At 46.6% G+C, this 17,569-nt stretch overlaps 1 protein-coding gene across 1 annotated transcript; it reads left to right on the plus strand.

Annotated features, from left to right (window-relative positions):
* Nucleotides 1-308: 308 nt before the first annotated feature.
* Nucleotides 309-11,033, plus strand: ITM2A (integral membrane protein 2A). Its single transcript, XM_051630695.1, has 6 exons — nt 309-497; nt 4,365-4,496; nt 4,712-4,900; nt 6,241-6,351; nt 7,444-7,594; nt 9,939-11,033. The coding sequence occupies exons 1-6, from the start codon at nt 414-416 to the stop codon at nt 10,025-10,027; spliced, it is 756 nt and encodes a 251-aa protein (XP_051486655.1). The 5' UTR covers nt 309-413; the 3' UTR covers nt 10,028-11,033.
* Nucleotides 11,034-17,569: the final 6,536 nt, after the last annotated feature.

Raw genomic sequence — 17,569 nt, forward strand, 5'->3', positions numbered from 1 at the left:
ATTGAGGTGAGACACGAGGAGGGAATTCTTTGCTGTGAGGGTGGTGAGAGCCTGGCCCAGGTTGCCCAGGGAAGCTGTGGCTGCCCCATCCCTGGCAGTGTTGAAGGGCAGGTTGGATGGGGCTTGGAGCAGCCTGGGCTGGTGGGAGGTGTCCCTGCCCATGCAGAGGTTGGATCTCGATGACCTTTCAGGTCCCTCCCACCCGCACCCCGGGGCAGCCCCCGCACGGCGCCCCCGCTCACCCCGGGCTCAGCCGCTGCGACGCGCGGGGCCGCCAGGGGGCGCCAACCACTCCCACCCCCCCCCATCCCGCTGCAGGGGGCGGGGCCCGGCGCAGGGGGCGTGCCCAGGCGCGCAGGCCCCGCCCCGCCGTCCCTTGGCTGTGAGGGGACGCGGTGCGCAGCGGCAGCGCCATGGTGAAGATCGCCTTCAACTCCCCCTTCGCCCAGAAGGACGAGCCCAAGAAGGAGGCGGCCGAGGCGCTGGTGGCCGATCAGGTGGCGGGGAGCGGGGCCCCGGGCGGCGGCGGGCGGCGCGGGGCCGAGGGGCAGACGGGGGATGGGGGGGGGGGGGGGGCAGGAGGCGGCGGCCGCCGCCATCTTCTCGCGGCCGCGGCGGGCCCGGGGGGAGGCAGCCCCGGGGGGAGGCAGCCCCGGGGACCCCCACGGCCGCCCCGCCGCTCCCTCCGGCGCCGGGGCAGCCTTCCAGGCTGGCGGCGGGAGCTGGGAGGGCAGCCCCGGAGGTGGGAGGGCCGGTGGGGGCCGGGGCTGCCCCCTCAGGGCCGCTGCGGGGGGCAGGCCGGGCGGTGCGGGGCTGCGGGCCCGGGCGGTGCGGGGCTGCGGGCCCGGGCGGTGCGGGGCTGCTGCTGCTGCTGCGGTTCGGGCTCCCGCAGCTCGGCCATCTTCCCCCCCCCCCCAGCCCCGGGCGGTGCCGAGCTGCGGGCTGGCCTGGCAGAGCCGGGGCAGCTTGGGGCCCGCACGCCGGGGGCAGGCCCGGCTGTTTATCTCGCAGTTGGGCCCGTGCCAGGGCTCGGTTTCCCGACGGGGTTTTTAAAACCTCCGTAGCTCGCAGGCGGGTGAGCCCTGCTCCCCGGCGAGCTTCGGGGCTGGGCTCTGGGGAGAGGCGCAGGGAAAGTGCTGTCGGCTCGGCTGCAGCTCAGCTCTCTCAGGAGAGAGCAGGTTCCCTCCTTGTTCAGGTTCGGGCGCATCTTCTGCCTCTTGCTGCTCCGAAACCCTGGTAGGCAGCGAGCTGGAGAGCAGCTCTGCGGTAAAGCTGCCTGGGCCGCTGGTATGTCTAGCTTAAATTAAGAAACCAGCCATAAAGGGTTTTAAATAGAAACCCACGCAAATACTCTGTGGTTGGCTTTTCCTTCCTTGCCGTGTCTCGAGTGGGAGACTTTATTTTGAAGGTGTCTTGCTTAGCTGCTGGTGTTTTTCAGCCAGGTGAGGAAGATCAGTGTCTTGGTAAATAAATCAGGAGCTCCAGAGGAGGAATATCGGGTGGTCTGAGTTTATTTGCCCTCGGGGAGTAAGAAAATTTTAAAAAAGCAAAGCAAACAGCAGAACTGGTGAGGTTGGACTCTAGTGTCTCTTGTGTTTTTTTTTCTTCCCGTTTTAAGCTGTATTCGGGAAAAAGCTTGCCTTCCAGCCTGCAGAGCCTCACCTGAAATAGCCTCCCTTGAAAAGGGGAAGGGGAGCAGAGCAGTGCTATGTCTCAGTGGACTCTTCCGAGCTGGAGGGGATGTGTGTGTGCACAGTTAATACAGTGGCACTGAATTACAACATCCAAAGGAGAGGGATGCAGTAGGGAAGCAGTGTAGAAAGAGGACTCATTTACATTTTGAAAATGCCATTAGTCTGGCTAGTTTCTTGTAGGACAAACTCATCAGCTACTCGTGAGGCAGCTTGTATGCTGCTTGAGGCAGCAGACATACTCTTACTGGCCCTAGACTGTGCAAATTCTGAGCACAGTCGGTCTAATAAACACTTAGACCCTTTCTTCTTTTCTCATGATAGCTGCTCTTATTTTAGGAGGTACACGTGCTGCTTTGTCGTCCCTGTCACAGTATTCTCCGTGTTTACCTTTGTGTACATGGCTTTTTAACAACTCTTCAGTCTGACTTCAGAGCTTGGAGTTGCATGTAAATCTCAAGTTCACAGTTTTACTCCAAGATAAACTTACTTTAGTGCTTGCTAATGTCTCCTTTTGCTGAAATATTTGTGCAGAGCAAACAAGCTTAATGGCTAATGTTGGCTGAAACAGCACAATGAAGGTCTCCTAGAATATCTGCACAAAACACTTGAGCTTGCAGAATACACTCCCTGCAGATTCTTTGGAGCTGACTGTGTCAACAGTATCTCTTGAGCTAGCTGCAGATCTTAACACAAGTGATTTTGCTTCTTCCCTCTTACTCCTCGTTTGCTTTGCTTGGTGCTGCACAGCTTAGAACTGCGCTTTCTTTGCAGGTTTTTGATGTATTTTATTTTTATTTTGAGCAGAGGCTTGGTAACCTCCCAGAGCCAAGTCTTGCTATTGTGTTCTCTTATCAGCTCTGTCAGCTCGGATTCATGCTGCCTGCAATGCTTCTTACATGCTAAATACCTTTGCTTTGTTATGTATAGTGCAAGTGTAGGTAATTACATGTTGACATCATCCAAGCACAAGGGTGGCTGTGGTGCCAAAGCCTGCTGCAGACTCTAGTGTTCCAAGTCCTAGGCTGGGTGAGTAAGTTAATTGGGAGTGGTAAATGAAGGTGGCAGAATATGAAGAGAACAAAATTAGTCTTGCTCTAAAAAGCAAGCTAACTGTAAAAGATGGTTTTCACAAAATGGGATATGAATGTGGCATTATTCGTTTTTTTTTTGACAAATGTTTAGCCAATTGTGGCAGGTCGTGTCTTGCTGAACCAACGTTTTTCTGTTTGGAGGGTGCAAGAGTGGAATGTAGGAGTACTGACTTCTGCAGAACAGCTTGGGTTTTGTTTCTGTACTTGCATAACTGATGTGTTTGACTTTTACACTGCTGTATCTTGCTGAGCATGGAAATGTGCAGCCTTTGTACTAATACTGGGTGGCTTGTGATGCAGGTCACTTAAATATGTTGTGCTGTAGAGGGGTGCAAATAGTGGGGCCCAAATAAAGAAAGGCCATGAAAGCTGCTGTGCTAAACTTGGCTACTGGCTTGAGGAGCAAGACCAAGGAAAAGGCCTTTTCCTGTGAAATCCAACCTTTCTTCCTGACAAGTACAAAGAGCAGGTCTTGAAAGTGACCTGCTAAATACCAGAGCCATGAATCATTAAGGGGACAAAGTTGACCCAATATATAATTTAAACTTCTTATTTTAAGACCCCAAGACCAGTGTGTGTTTGCCCAAAGGGAATCTTTCTTCTGATTGCTTAGTATTTGACAGTACTTCTGCTGTTCACTTCTCAACTTGTGCCAACCTTTCACCTGGAAGCCTGGAAAGGCACTTAAAGAAATGTTGAGTGTTGCAACTTGCCATTTAGACACCACCACTAACTTTTCAACTGATATTGTAGGACTCACCACCATGTCAGTGTCCTGCTACAGATGGTGAAGTAGTTTCCTCTGGATGCCAGTCATCTCCTGTTTGAGAGAACACCGTGGGGGGGGGGGAAAACATGTCCTTGAACTAGAGAGATAAGTTGCAGGCTGCTATAAACAAAACTTCCTTGGGACTTGGAAGGAAGAAAGAGTGTTCTTGAAGCTGCAGGGTTGGATGTGCCACAGGGACTTCTTGTTATTTGGCATAATTTGAAGTTGTGTTTAAGCTGATGAGTGGTTTCTCTGTCATAGTGGAGTCCACTTGTGCGTGTTGCAACTCCTGAAACCTGAATGTTTGACTCGAGTATCAGATGTTCCCCAGCTAATACACAAAGTTGCATCTTAGCTTTTTCTGTTAGTCAGGCTTTGTAAGGGAAATTATGTTCTCTTGTTCCATCTGATAGCAAGAGGAAGGTTAGGAAATAGGCTTTTGGGAAGAGGCCTGAAAACCCTGTGTACCTTAAAATGACCTTGCTCTACAAATCTTGCTTTCCTTGTACTCTATTGCGGCTGCAGCAATAACTTCTTTTACAGTTATTTAAATTTCTCACACTTCCAATAGTTTCTGCATAAAGGCTTGTTTAGAAAGCATCCTCTAATTAAGAAAATACCCTCTTTCAGTGCTGTTTGAGTACTGTAATATTTCATGTGTTTTCTTATTCTGTGGTGCCTGACTTAAATTTCTCACTGCACACATAGAAGACACAGAAGATGATGGATCAAAGTGAAGCAGTAGATAACAGCTTGCTTTAAATTTAAAGCAGCTACATTTTCTGAGTTCTCATCCCTCTTTGTTTAAAGGATCCAGAAGTTGCCACACACAGAGGTGAAAACTCATCTGGAAGATGTCTGTTGACTCTGCTGGGTCTAGCATTCATCTTGGCAGGAGTTGTTGTTGGTGGAGCCTGCATCTACAAGTATTTCATGCCTAAGGTAATGTGAAAGTTATTTTTCTTTAAGCCACACTGAATCAAAAAAAGTGCAATTTAAAACGGACTGCCTCTATGATAGCAAACCTTCAGTAACTGGGACATGGAGACTGAGTGCTTTACAGAAGCTCCAGGTGACAAACCTGAGCTTTGTGTTGGAAACGCAGTTTGAAAGCAACGTTCTCCGGAAAAATAACCAGCCTTGCTCTTCCCTTTCAGCACAAGGTGTACCGTGGTGAGATGTGTTACTTTGAAAATGAGAATCGTGACCGTGCAGCAGAACCTTACTTCCTCCCCATTGCTGAGGAAGCTGACATTCGAGAGGATGACAACATTGCCATCATCGATGTGCCCGTCCCCAAGTTCTCGGACAGCGATCCCGCAGCCATCGTTCATGACTTTGACAGGGTGAGTACATGTGAAGCTCTGAGGAACAGCTCACCATGCTGCTCACGGGGAGACTGGAGAACCTGCTAATCATACCAGCTCCTGGGTTTTCATTCTTGAGACCTTTAATGCTTACTGCCAGTGCAGGCTTCTCTTTGGGTTTAAGTGTAGGAAATCTGATCCTTTTAACTCTCAGCAGTAGGCTTAACTTCTGCAGGGAGGAGTGGTACAAGAGTGTTAGAGGAGCTCATACCCACAGGGACTCTTAAGTGGGTGCTTTAAATATTGTTGCCCATTGGATATCTGGAAGTGACACTTGGTTCTTTGGTCCCATGTAAATGAAGTTGAGAGTAGGAGAACATAGGAAACATGAGTTAAGAAACAGGGAAACTGAGGATTTGGTCTAAGATTCTGCCAGAGTTTGTTACAGGAAAATGTAGAATTTAAAAAAAAAAAAAAGTGGGTGGCTCCTTCTTGCATAAGTGATTTGCAAAATCACTTAAAGTGGCTGAAATCTAGAAGTTGAACATGCTGTGTTAGTAGTTGCATGTAGTTTCTTTAAAGCAAAGATGAGGGGATGGTTTTAATTTGCCTTTTTTATTAAAGCTGCGTTGATAGTATTAACAGTTGTCCTTAGTCAGCTGTGGAAGCTCTCCTAGGGTGTTTGGAAAGCAAACCCTGGCAGTGCAGATAGAATCATGGTGAAGACACTGACCTCTGTGCATGCTGTCTCCAGCAGCAGCCTGGAATGCTGTGCTACCTGTGATCACAGGATTTGCAGCTTTTATCTGTGTTGTCTCTACAGAATCTTGGCTGTAGCTTAAAGGATTCAGGCAACTTAAGAAGCTCAGTTGATTCTGGCTCAGTGCTATGCAAAGTCATACTAAAACAAGTAGATCTCTTCATAATTTTAGTGTCTGCAGCTCTTGCACTCAGTCATAATGCTGATGGGATTTTCTAGAGACTAATACTTTTTCTGAAGAACTATTTACAGGGAATGTTTGGTCTTCAGCAGCTGGATACCTTTTGTCTGTACTGTGTTTAATTGGACTTCTTCAGTTACGAGAGCATGTTCCCAAGTACTTTCTCTGTGTTTATACAGAACTGTACTGATTTAGAATTATGATTTAAACCACTTTTGCACAGAAATGAGATGGCTGTACAAGTTGTTTTGTAAGCCATAGCTATAACCACTTTGTTTGCAAAAGTGGGAATAGCTGAGTTCTGGCACTGAATGCATCACTTTGACACTATCTGTGCATGATCTCCAGCTTGTCGAGCTTCCTTCTTAGTCCTTGTAGAACTGTGTTCTAGCCATCAAAGGTCACACTCGATTAACTGAAAGCTTATTTTCAAAACAGCTTTTGACAGCCTATCTTGACTTGCAACTGGGGAACTGCTACGTGATTCCACTGAACACATCCATAGTTATGCCACCAAGAAATCTGATGGATCTCTTCGCAAAGCTGGCGGTACGTGGAAACCCCCCTGGTTAATTATGCTGACAGGATCCCTTTTGAGTGCTGGGTGTTGCTCCTGAGCTACAGTCTCTTGCTAGAACAGTCCTCCTGCCATCAGAGTGCATAATCCCCTGGCTCAGTCACTGTACTGGAGTTAAGGCCAGCTGTCAGTGTGTATTATGTTGAGCAGATTCATGCTTAGTGCTCCTATTAATACCTAGCTTTATGAAAGTTGAAAGCAACTAGCAAATAAGGCTAAATTTAGCTATTATAAAGGAATTTGAGAAAGCTCCAAATATCATTAAAAGTCTAAACCTGCAAGTTGCTACCAGAAAGCTGGCTTGCCCCCTGAGAATTTTGATGAAAAGCACAATGCTTACTGGTACTTCTGTTAGCACTGTTGTTAGGAACTCCCCACAAACACTTTGACTCTTCAGTGACTAGAACTGGTATTTTTCCAAGAAGACTTATGGGTCAGGTTGATAGAGCTTGCTGCTACTTTCAAATTAAATGCAATGCTGAACTACTGTGTGTCAAAAGTACCTGTCAAAAAAGTCAATGACTCCTCTACCCGTAGTGCTGGAGGCCACCTGGTTTAGCTTGGCTTGTTTCATTTTACTTCAGCTTCATGAATACACAACTCCAAGTGTGTCTTCCTGCCCCTGTTTTTTAGTTGGTAAAGAGGAGTGGGAAGTTGTTCCCATAGTGCTGTGAGCTTCTGGTGAAGACTTAACTTGTGGAGGTCACACTGCTTTTTTGGTATTAGAAATATATTGCCTCAAACATGGAAACTTTCCTCTTAACTTCAAACTTCCTGTTGTATACGAATAAACTTGAAACAGGTTTATGTTTGCTCCATGTGAGGCCAGCCATGTTAAGGCTAACTGCACTTTGTTTGGATGTCACTGCAGATGTTTGAACTAGCCTTTATCCGTTTTTAACTTCTCTGGTATGCAGCTCTTCACCACTAGTATATTTTGGGGTTAAAAGGAAGGAAAGCTGGAATCTAGTGCTTGAAGCCTTTCCAAAGCAAGAGAGTGAAGTGTGATGATGTTTGTTCATTGTTAGCAGAGTACTGTATCTTGAGGGTTTTTTCTTTTCTAGACTGGCTCTTACTTGCCTCAGACCTACCTAGTCCGTGAAGAGATGGTGGTTACTGAGGAGATAGAGAATGTGTCTGATCTGGGCATCTTCATCTACCAGCTCTGTGTTGGAAAAGAGACCTTCAGGCTGCAGCGCAGAGACCAGATCACGGGTAAGTTCCCTGCAGTGAGAAATAAAGCTATTCCTGGAACAGAGAAAGGGTAAATACTTAAACCTTCGGAGTTTTTAGACTTGAACATCTGTTCAACATGAGCTGAAACTACTCCTAGAACTAATGGGTATTTTCCCTTACTTTCAAAGTAAGGGAAAAAATCTGAAGTTCCCTTTTGAACACAGAGAGTTTCAGTTATGGAATTAGAGCTTACATGCACAAACCAGGTTTGCACTTAAGCATGTTTCTGTTCCATCTTCTGGTTGGAGGTGTAACTTAGTTTGGCCCCAGAACTCATAATCTCTGATAAGGTGAGTCTGTAGGTGCAGCTTAGTCTGTCACTGTCCTATCCAGGATTGGGTTACAGAAGCACCAAGTAAAAGAATTATCTTCTGATTCACTTACTCTGAAAATAAATTAAAAATTAAACAAGTAGCTCTGGACATCCCAAACTTCCTCTCTGAAAGAGGAAGAACACACCATGGGAACTTCTGAGCCCTGTTTCTTTATGGCCTGTCTTTTCACACCACCCCCCTGCCATTCTGTGAACAGGATTGATTTGGAGGAGGCCTGGAGTACAGAAATCTGATGCAAAGAGTTTTAGTTCACTGTAGTTCTTAAAGCATTTCATAGTTGGCTGCTCTCACCAAACACACAGGGAACTAATCCTTTGTCACATAGAGCCTTTTAGGATGCAAGTGTTGGTTTGTCAGAACTCTGTGCCCTGGTTTTCCTGCCAAGCTCTTGGGCAGGAGTTTCCTCAGCCCAGTTACAGCTTGCAGCATCAGGAGCCACATCTGCTGTCATTAGGTGGAAGGCTCTGCCTGTGGGAGCATAACAGGGGTCCTGTGTAACTGACAGTGTAGGGCACAAGCAGGAACAGCAAATGTTGCCTTTGTGGGAGGGAGAGACATGTGCCTCTTGACTGTTGTAAAGATGCTTTTGTGAAAAGTCTGAATTGATTGCTGCTGTGACTGAAAGGCTGGTCTGCAGACAGTACTGCAGAGTGTTTATGGTATTGGTTAAATCATCTCACTAGAGCATTTGTTGACCTCTTTGCTTCACAGTAAAAGACTTGTCCAGCATACTTGCACAAAAGGAGTTTAGTAAATGAATAATGCCTCTTGGTGCAGTTTTTGTTCTGGAACTAACCTTGTTTGCCCTTGAGGGTTGGGGTGGGAAATCTAGTGAAATGGAAGACTGCTGCTAAGGAGAGAGCTGCTCAGGGACAAGGCTTGTCTTGCCTCGCAGATCAGATTCCTAGCACGCCTCTCTGTATACAAGCCATGCACATGTAAATAATTAGACTAAAATGGATTAACTCCTGTAACTTGTGAGGAGAAGTCTTCTCATTTAGCTGGTGCTGCATTGGCTCTCACATTTGGTAGAGTTCATGAGTTCATCTGTTAGGTCAAGCTGACCTCATGCTCTGCAGCAGTTCCCTGGAGGTGTCACACAAGAAATGGGCATTAAGACTGAGATGAATTGAAGGACAGCCTTACCTTTTGTTTATACACTAAAGCAGTGCTCTGCTGGGTTTGGTTGAAGAGCTTCTTGACTTGGCTGGCAGCCTCTCTTGCTCACCTGAACAATTCTCTGCTTATTAAACAAGCTAGAAGTCTTTCTTCTCTAGTGGCTCTAGATAAAAGCTGCTGTAGTTGAGCAGCTGGTCTTTGGTGGCAGGACCTACTATGTTTGTGTCTCCTAGTGAAGGTTCACAGCTGATACAGGTAAACTGCCTGTGTCAGATCCAATGCTGGCATGTCCCAGAATAGAGAAAATCACTTTAATAGTGTTAGGAAAACTTCAGTAAGATCATGTGCTCTGTGGCAAATCCTCACAGGGTGCTCATCAAGGTGAAAACTGCTCTGCAGAAGCACACTCTGTTAGTACATACTAGGTGGGGGAAAGTGCTGATAAGGAAGTGGGTTGGTTTTTTCTGCTCCTTTAAGTTTTTCAAGTCTTTCCTTGTAATTTCAATCTGCTTTTCTTTCCCTTCTCTTTGTGGTTAGGAAGGGCTATGAGAAACTTTGCCATAAATGATCTATTTAGTGTTGTCTCTTCCATCACTAAAATGATGGTGAGGATACTAGGAAAGAAGTGCCTGCTTGTTTTATCCCTGTGTTTTTTGTGGCCTCCTCTTCTGTTGTGACCACTCTGAAAATGGGGAGATTTTCTGAGAGGAAACAAACTGATGCCATGCTCTGGTGGCAAGTTTCTGGCTGTAGAAACACTGTCCTGAATGATTTTGTCTTGCTGTTGCTCATAAGGGTGCAAACCCAAGAAATGTTCTTCTGGATTCTGGAGCTACTTCACTCAGACTCTGCTCTTCTCTCCTCCCCAGGTCTGCAGAAGCGTTCAGTGGAGAACTGTCATTCCATCAGACACTTTGAAAACTCTTTCGTTGTTGAAACAAAGATCTGCCAGCAGTAAAAGGTGTTGGATGGGAGGTGACTAGTTCACACCTTCATTGAGAAGTCTGAGCATTAGACATCGACTTCTTAAATTAAAATGTGCAGTGATAATCAAAAGCCTTATGCATTTTCTGTGTATTGCTTGTATTTCAAAAGACAAAGTCACCATTTCAGCTTTCTTTGATCCTTGGTATAACTTTTTAGTTGTCTCATGTAAAACTTATATTTGAGTAAGGTTTTTTTAGAAGGTTAATATCAGTTTATCTGTTGAATGTGTTTGATTTAGTGTAATCTGGGAATGGCAGAAAAATATATATATATAAAAATGTTAATCAATTCCTTGGCTGGAACCAGTTCTCTTCACCTTAACTTTCACAGAATGATTAATATTAATAATCTGTGGTTTGCACAACTTGTGTAGTTCTGTAGAATAGCTCTGCACTCCGTATCCTGACTAAAAAATACCTTCTGATTGGTATCACTAAAGGTTTATTTTAACTACCATGTGTGAAGCATGTAAAATCCAACCTCAGTGATCATAAACCTCTTAACACTACCCTCCTTCATTTTGTGCAATTACTGTATTGAATTCGTATGTATATTTGGAACCTTCCCTGAGCTCGTGTTTAATTCTTCTACCTTGGTTTTGTGGTATTTAGTTGTTAGATTCAGATAGAGTTGCTCTTAAAGCTTGTCAGTATTTTTGGTTATGAATTGGTTTATCCTGTAACTTCCTATTTCAAGAATCTCTTCTGGTATAGCTCACTTGTGAATGTGACTGTAGTTGTAAACTTAAACTACTCTGGCTTATATAAACTTTTTAGATCAACTTTTTATGAGCAAGTAGCACTACTGCTGCAGTCAGAGCATTGCTCCTTGTTTGTTTTGTTGTTGTTTTTTTTTGACAGCTGCAGTATAAAGACAAAGAAGAGTTAGCGTCCTGCAGTTGATGAACTTGAGAGTTTTATTAAGGGACTTTATATTGGCATAAATTCTGCAACCCTATAATAAATGTTTCTCTAAAACTTTGGTGTTTGTGTCACTCGATGGAGCTCAGAGGTCAGAGTGCAGTGCTCTGGTACATGGGGGAATGTGATGGCTGTGGGCCTGGGGCAGCATGCAGCCCTCTGCCCTCTTACCCTCCCCTCTTTTCCAGCTTGTGAAGCTGAAATCCCTCTTCCTGCTGCTGTAGAAATGCTGTGTGGTGCGAAACAAGCTTGGGGAGCAGAGGGAGGAAGAGACACCTGGCTGCAAATGATCCCTGAAGGGGCAGTGATGATCAGTGCTGTAGCTGAAGCCATGGAGCAGAGTTCTGGCAGGTGGCAGTTCCTGTCTGTTGTGGTGTGGCAGAGGAAGGATGTGTTCTGCCATTCTTCCATTTCAGTCTTGGTGTGGATGAGAGATGTGCTTGTCTTTGTGTGCTTCTGGCAGTGTTAAGGAGGAGTCTTTGTAGCGTATCATAAAGCACCAGGACAGCAGAGGGCAGACCCACAGGTAATTGTAACACCTTTCAGCACTCCCCCATGAGCTGTGCTCTGGGCTCCAGGCTGTCAAAGTGCTGTGGGGGCATTTGTGACTGGCTGCTCAAAGAGCTGGAGGATGTCCTGAGCCCTCCTGGCTTTCCTGGAAAGTTACACAACTGGAAGTAAAACAGGCTTTCTGCACTAAGAACTAGGGAGTGAGAAGTGTCTATAGGAGTAGCTGCTCTCAGTCGGGAGTAGAGCCCAGCTCCTGGGCAGCAGGGAATTCTGCTCCCTTGTCTTGGAAACCAAGGCATCTCTTCCAGGGTGTACAGTGATGCAGTGCAGAGGACATGCCCCAAAACTAGAGCTTTGGTCTGCTTGACTCTAAAAGAGTAAATGTAGGAGAGTATTTCATGTTATACTTTACTGCAATAGAATGCTGTGGAAAGCTCCAGTTCTTGTCACTGGGAGTTAGGAATGCTTTCTTGGAGCAAGTAAGGGGTTCGGGGGGAAGCACCTGCACTGACAAGTTTCTGCTACTGACTTGCCATGTGCTTGGGCAAGTTAGTGCTGTGGTGATTTCATCCTCTTCCCCCAAGTTGTCTGAGAGGATAAGGAGGGTGGGTTTGCTGTCTAGTTGGTTTTGGTAGTCTCGAGTGGAAGGGTTTAGAAATGTGTTGGTTGCAAAGAGCAAGAAGCAGCTGCTTGCAGCCTTGAGGTTTGCCTTTACTGGAAACAAGAAATGGAAATGGTTCCTCCCAGCTCTGAGCAGCCATGACCTGCTGGCTCCCTGCAGGTACCTACCAGGAATGGCAGACCTGCTTCCAGATTGCCTGGAACAGCTTCCCTTACCTTTGTCTGGTAAAGGTTTTAGAAGAAATTAAGTCAGTGCCTTAAGACACTGTAAGATGTTCTGGGCACAGAGCCAGAGTACTGAGAGGAACAGATTGTTCCTACCTGCTTAGTGCTCTTGCGTTGAGGAAGGAGCTGGAGTCTCGTGTGCACGTGCCAGGCTTGTGAACTGGCCTAAATAATTTTGTGCTGGGGCAGGCATTCGGGTCAAAGGACTACAGATTTAAGGTTGTTTCCATGAAAACAGACAGTATTCCCAGGATCTTCTAAGGCTGGCTGTCCTTTTCAGCAACCCCTGAGTCAGCTGGTCTGTAGGAAGCAGGAGAGAGGAATCCTTTGCACCAGTAGATGGCACAGGCAGCACATGCTTGGGCATAGTCTGTAACTGCTAAAAGCTTGGTGTCTTTATTCTAACATACAAGTTTTCAGGTTATTTTGCCAAAATTAAATGTAAAAATGGCTTGATGAAAGGTTCCTCTAGGTGGTGTTTAGTGTCTTTGCTTAATTTTTTTCTACAGTAAAGAGCATTTTTATAATGCAACTGCATCCTGTGTAAAACCCTGTTAAATACCTGATGGTGCTTCAAACATGGGTGTGGTGACCAAAGGGGTAACATTACCAGGATGCAAATACAAAACTTATTTACCATAGTAGCCTCTGTTTACAGATGTGTTTACTGAAAAAGCCACCAGTGTACACAGGGCCATCAGCAGTATCTGCTCCTTCTTTTATGGACCAGTTCTCTTTAGACTAACTTGCAGGTTCTTTTCCTGAGACAGTTTATTTAGATGTAAGTTTTAAAGGCCTTTATGAATGCTGAGCTGGCAGTCCAATGCTTTGGACACCTGGAGTGTTGTGTCCAGTTTTGGGCACCTCAATTCCAGAGAGATCTCGAGGTGCTGGAGCGAGGACAGAGGAGGCAATGAAGCTGGTGAAGGGCCTAGAGAATCAATCTGATGAAGAAGGCTTGAAGGAGCTGGGAATGTTTAGTGTGAGGAAGAGGAGGCTGAGGGGAGACCTCATCAGTCTCTGCAACTACCTGAAAGGTCATTGTAGAGAGGCTGGTGCTGGTCCCTTCTCACAGGTGATTAGTGACAGAACAAGAGGGAAGGGCTTCAAGCTGCACCAGGGCAGGGTCAGACTGGACATTAGGAAGGATTTATTCACAGCAAGAGTGGTCAGACCCTGGAACAGGCTGCCCGGGGAGGTGGTGGAATCACCACCCCTGGATGTGTCGAAGGGTGGTTTGGATGTGGTGTTGGTGGATGTGGCTTAGGGGAGACCTTTGTAGAGCAGGGATGATGGTTGGACTGGGTGATCCCAAGGGGCTTCTCCAACCTGAGCAGTTCTATGATTCTTCTTCCATCATTATCAGTGAGGCTTCTTGAAGTCTAAGTAATCAAAAGTGAGGATTCACAATTAGGAACAAACTTGAATGTATTACTTGGAGGAGATGCAGTTGGCCTTTGCACAAGCCTGATGGCTTTTTGTCTGAGTGTGACTGGTAAGATGTGGGCTGGTGGTGGTGTGTGTGTGACAGACACTTCATCAGAGCAGGGGCTAGGCTGAGCTAGAGCTTCACGTGTAAAAATGCATAGGAATTAAACTGTTGTTTGCATATATAGATCCAGTGAGCTGAAGAACCATGGAAGAAAAAATGGGGACAGCGTGGGGGCCTTTGAAAGACATGTTGAGGCCTCAGCCTGGTATGAAACAGCTTTAGCACCTCAGCTGGTTGAGAGGTTTTTTCCCTCCAAGCTCCACTCCATTGCAGGAGCTGCTGCAGCACAGCCACGCTTAGTGAGCAGCTCTCTCCTCATACCCACAGCAGAAGACAAGGTGTATACACAGATGTCTGGAGGACGAAGAGCCTTGCTAGAGCTTCAGCCAGGCTGGGCTGACTTCTGTGGACTTCCTTAGATCTTGGCATTGGAGGGAAAGCCACCAAAGACACAGATGTGCTCAGCAGAGCTTACGGTGAACGCTGCTGAAAACAGCTGTGAATTTCCCTGAGAAAAATTCTGGTTTACTGTTTCCAAATCATCCTCCTGTGTCTGGGATTTGGTTTTCCCCACTGCTTCAGCTCTCCTTGCAGCAGGGTGGGCTGAACTGGATAGTCCCCTCATTAATGATGGAGCAGCTGCCAGCTTTAGATCTTGGAGGTCGGTGCTTTTGTTTCTTGGTCTTCTCTGAAGTACTTGGGAAGGCTAGAAAGAAAGAAAATACGGTGTTTTAACTGAAGATGGCTCCTCCCCCCTACCCCTTGGTTGCTCTGTTGCATTTCTTCTCCTGTTCTAACATGCCCCAAGCCAAAAATCTTGAAGAGAACATTTGTAGGGCCAGATAAATGCAGCACAGTTCATGAAGGGTGCACAGCGGCACGGTCACTGACTCTGCAGCTGAATTACTGCTCAGGGTCAGGCTTGAAAGGATTAAAGCTGCTTTGTCTGTCCCAGTTTTGAGCCATATTGGGTGGCTTGGCTGGCAGGGATGGCACTGAGCCCAAATGCTCTGATTGAAGCTTTGAGACTGCAACCAAAATAATTATAATATAATTACAGTCCCAGGGTTGCATTACAATTATTTCTTCATTATGTGTATATATTTGTGATATTGCCTAGGCAATATGAATGGGTGGATTTCCTGTCTGGAGAATAATTTAAGACTCTCCACCTAGGACTCCACCTCCAAAGATTATTTCTTCTAGTTCAACTATTCTGTTTACTTCAGTGTGTTTTCTCCCTTTTTGTACAGTGACACCTGCAAGTTCCACATGAACAAGTGTGAAAGTGGACTTACTATCTCAGAAGTCATTCTGACTGTTGATGTAGACGTTGTGTGTCTGTTAGAGAAGTATTCAGGTTCTCATGAGCTGTTCCATTTTAGGACTTGTTGATGTTTGAAGCTGTTTGGGGTTAAGCCTGTGTGTGGACACCTGATTCTGGAACAAGGAACTTCCTTCCCACAAACCTAATCCCTTGTTGGAGCGGAACCAGGTGGGTTTATTCTGGAGTGAGAGCTCTGGCATGTGGGATTCATCAGGAATAGATCCATGGAGAGATGAATCTACAGTTTCCACTTGATGTTCCTTGGTGAGGAGGGGGTGTGTGGGGTTCTCTGGCTCTGGGGGTGGTGGTATCAGTGGTCACTGCCCTCTCACTTGATGGTAAGTAGTTCAGTGCTTTGGTTTCTCTGCACATGGTGGTCATAGCTGCTTTGTCAGCCCCTTTCACTGGTTAATCCTTAACGCTCAGAGGAAGAAGAGGGACACAGAAGCCACCATTCAGGCTGTCCCACCCTTACCAGCATGGAGTTGGAGGCAGTTGAGGCTTTGCATCCTCATCGTGGTGAAAAGAAAAAAGGTGGGGGGAATCAGGCTGACGCAAACGACAACACTTGTGTGGTGAGCTGAGCTGTAGCTGCTGGCTTTTCACACAAGTCTCTAGTCTGAAAAGAAATGAAAGCTTTTCTGCTTATCTGCTCCATCTGTGCTGCAGCATAAGCTGCTTCCCTTGATGTCTGAGTTACTTCTGCTCTTGTCAAAGCCTCAGTGTGGCTGCTCTTCACCACTCACCAACCACCGCTGAGCAGGTGGGCACCTGGATGGTGGAGAAGCAGGAAAGATGCTCCAAAGACACCATCTCCTTTCCTTGCTGACTGTCTGGAAGTGTTTTCCATGGCAGAGGTGTGCTGGGGTGGAGGTGGCTGGGAAGCAGATGTGTGTATGGGTTGAGCAGAGCTTGCACCTACACGTGCTGACTGCCAGGGTATTTCTCAGGCCCTGTTTTCACCATAGCTTAAGTCCCTTGGTTTTCAATAGGGAAATGACTCATGCTAACTGGAGGGAAAAGGTCTCTGGATGAGTGGCTTGAGTGTAGGAGAAAGGAGTGAGCTCCAGATCCCAACAACTTTCATTTTTTGTCTATAAACCTCCTATTAACAGATAAACTGGAGATATGCATTTATCTTTCTGTAGACTCACAGTATTTGTTGTTTCTTCATGGAGCCTTTACAAACCCTTCTTCTTGCTTTCTCAGCATGATTTGATTTTCTTCCTCTTCTGTGTTTTCAGTTACATTTTTTTAAAAAAGCAACCGAACAGAAAATCCACTTGCCAAAAAACTCCAAGGCTACAAGGGAGAGATGGGTCCTGGCTGCAGAGCTGGGGTCTCCAAGAGAACACTGATGTTCTGGTGAGTTGGCACTCCCAGCAGAGCCCCTGTGTCATACAGAAAAGCATCACCCATCACGGGGAGATTTTGGGGGTTGGACTAGGTGGCCTTTAGAGGCCTCCTCCAACCTTAGCTGTTCTATGGTTCTGTGGTTGGAGGGACCTGGTTTGCCCAGTTGCTCTCACACACTGTGTCTCACAGAAGAGGTCTTGCTGGTTGTGGCTGTTGCACTGAGGAGCGTGGACATGTTCTTTGAAGCTGTAAAAGCTCAGCCTTGCAGCATTGCTTTGCCAGCCATCCTTTTGCCTTTGAGCAGACAGCACTCTCATCCTCCCTTCTGATACTTCTACCAAGGGCTACCTCATTTCTTTGATAGAAATGGAGAGAAATTCAGCTTCCTGAGGCCCTTGCATATATGAATGGCCAAGCCCTGAGGGCTCTTCACTGAGCTATGGAGCCTGTGCATGTTTTGGTGCAGTGTTGGTCTTAGACCTGGCCTTGCTCCAGCACAGGAACACCTTCCAGGTGCCAAATACAACTCAGAGTAAGCTGCAGAAGTGCATGGATGTGCTTTAATGCAGGACACATCTGAGGGCCAAACCCATCAGTAACAAAGTCACCAGTGGGGCTTGAATCTGGGACGTCTGTGTTTGGTTCAGCGCTCGTGTGCCGTGTTCAGCCCACTTCTTTCTGTAGGTGTTTCATTTCAGTTTCTAAATATCAGACCAGTTTGGTGTCAAGTTGGCTTTAGTGCTGTGGTGGGTGCTGCCAGGGGCATCTCCAAAGGGATTCTGGTGTCCAGGAACATTCTGCCTTATGCTGAACTGGTGGGTTTTGACCAATTGCCAGACAAAGAGCTCTTGGGTAATGGGAGAAGACCTGAAACATAAGTGCTCTGCAGCACTGCCCACTCTGCATGGCTGCCAAGGGTTGTGCACCAATGGCCCCTGGAGCCTCTTGTGGCCCATGGCTGTCTTTAATAACATTATAGGGGCTGGAGGGTAAATACCTCCTTGCTGTCCCACGGGAAGAACGTGGCACTGTCCCACACCAGTGGCTGCTGCATAAGATCCC

The sequence above is a fragment of the Apus apus genome, chromosome 12 (assembly GCF_020740795.1).
Source record: "Apus apus isolate bApuApu2 chromosome 12, bApuApu2.pri.cur, whole genome shotgun sequence".
Classification (NCBI taxonomy): domain Eukaryota; kingdom Metazoa; phylum Chordata; class Aves; order Apodiformes; family Apodidae; genus Apus; species Apus apus.

What these genes read in the sequence shown, in the direction of transcription:
- ITM2A (XM_051630695.1), top strand. Translation starts at nt 414, where the DNA reads ATGGTGAAGATCGCCTTCAACTCCCCCTTCGCCCAGAAGGACGAGCCC. An exon ending in AGGCGCTGGTGGCCGATCAG is followed by an intron (nt 498 to 4,364) that starts GTGGCGGGGAGC and finishes CTTTGTTTAAAG; the next exon opens with GATCCAGAAGTTGCCACACA. An exon ending in TCGTTCATGACTTTGACAGG is followed by an intron (nt 4,901 to 6,240) that starts GTGAGTACATGT and finishes TTTTCAAAACAG; the next exon opens with CTTTTGACAGCCTATCTTGA.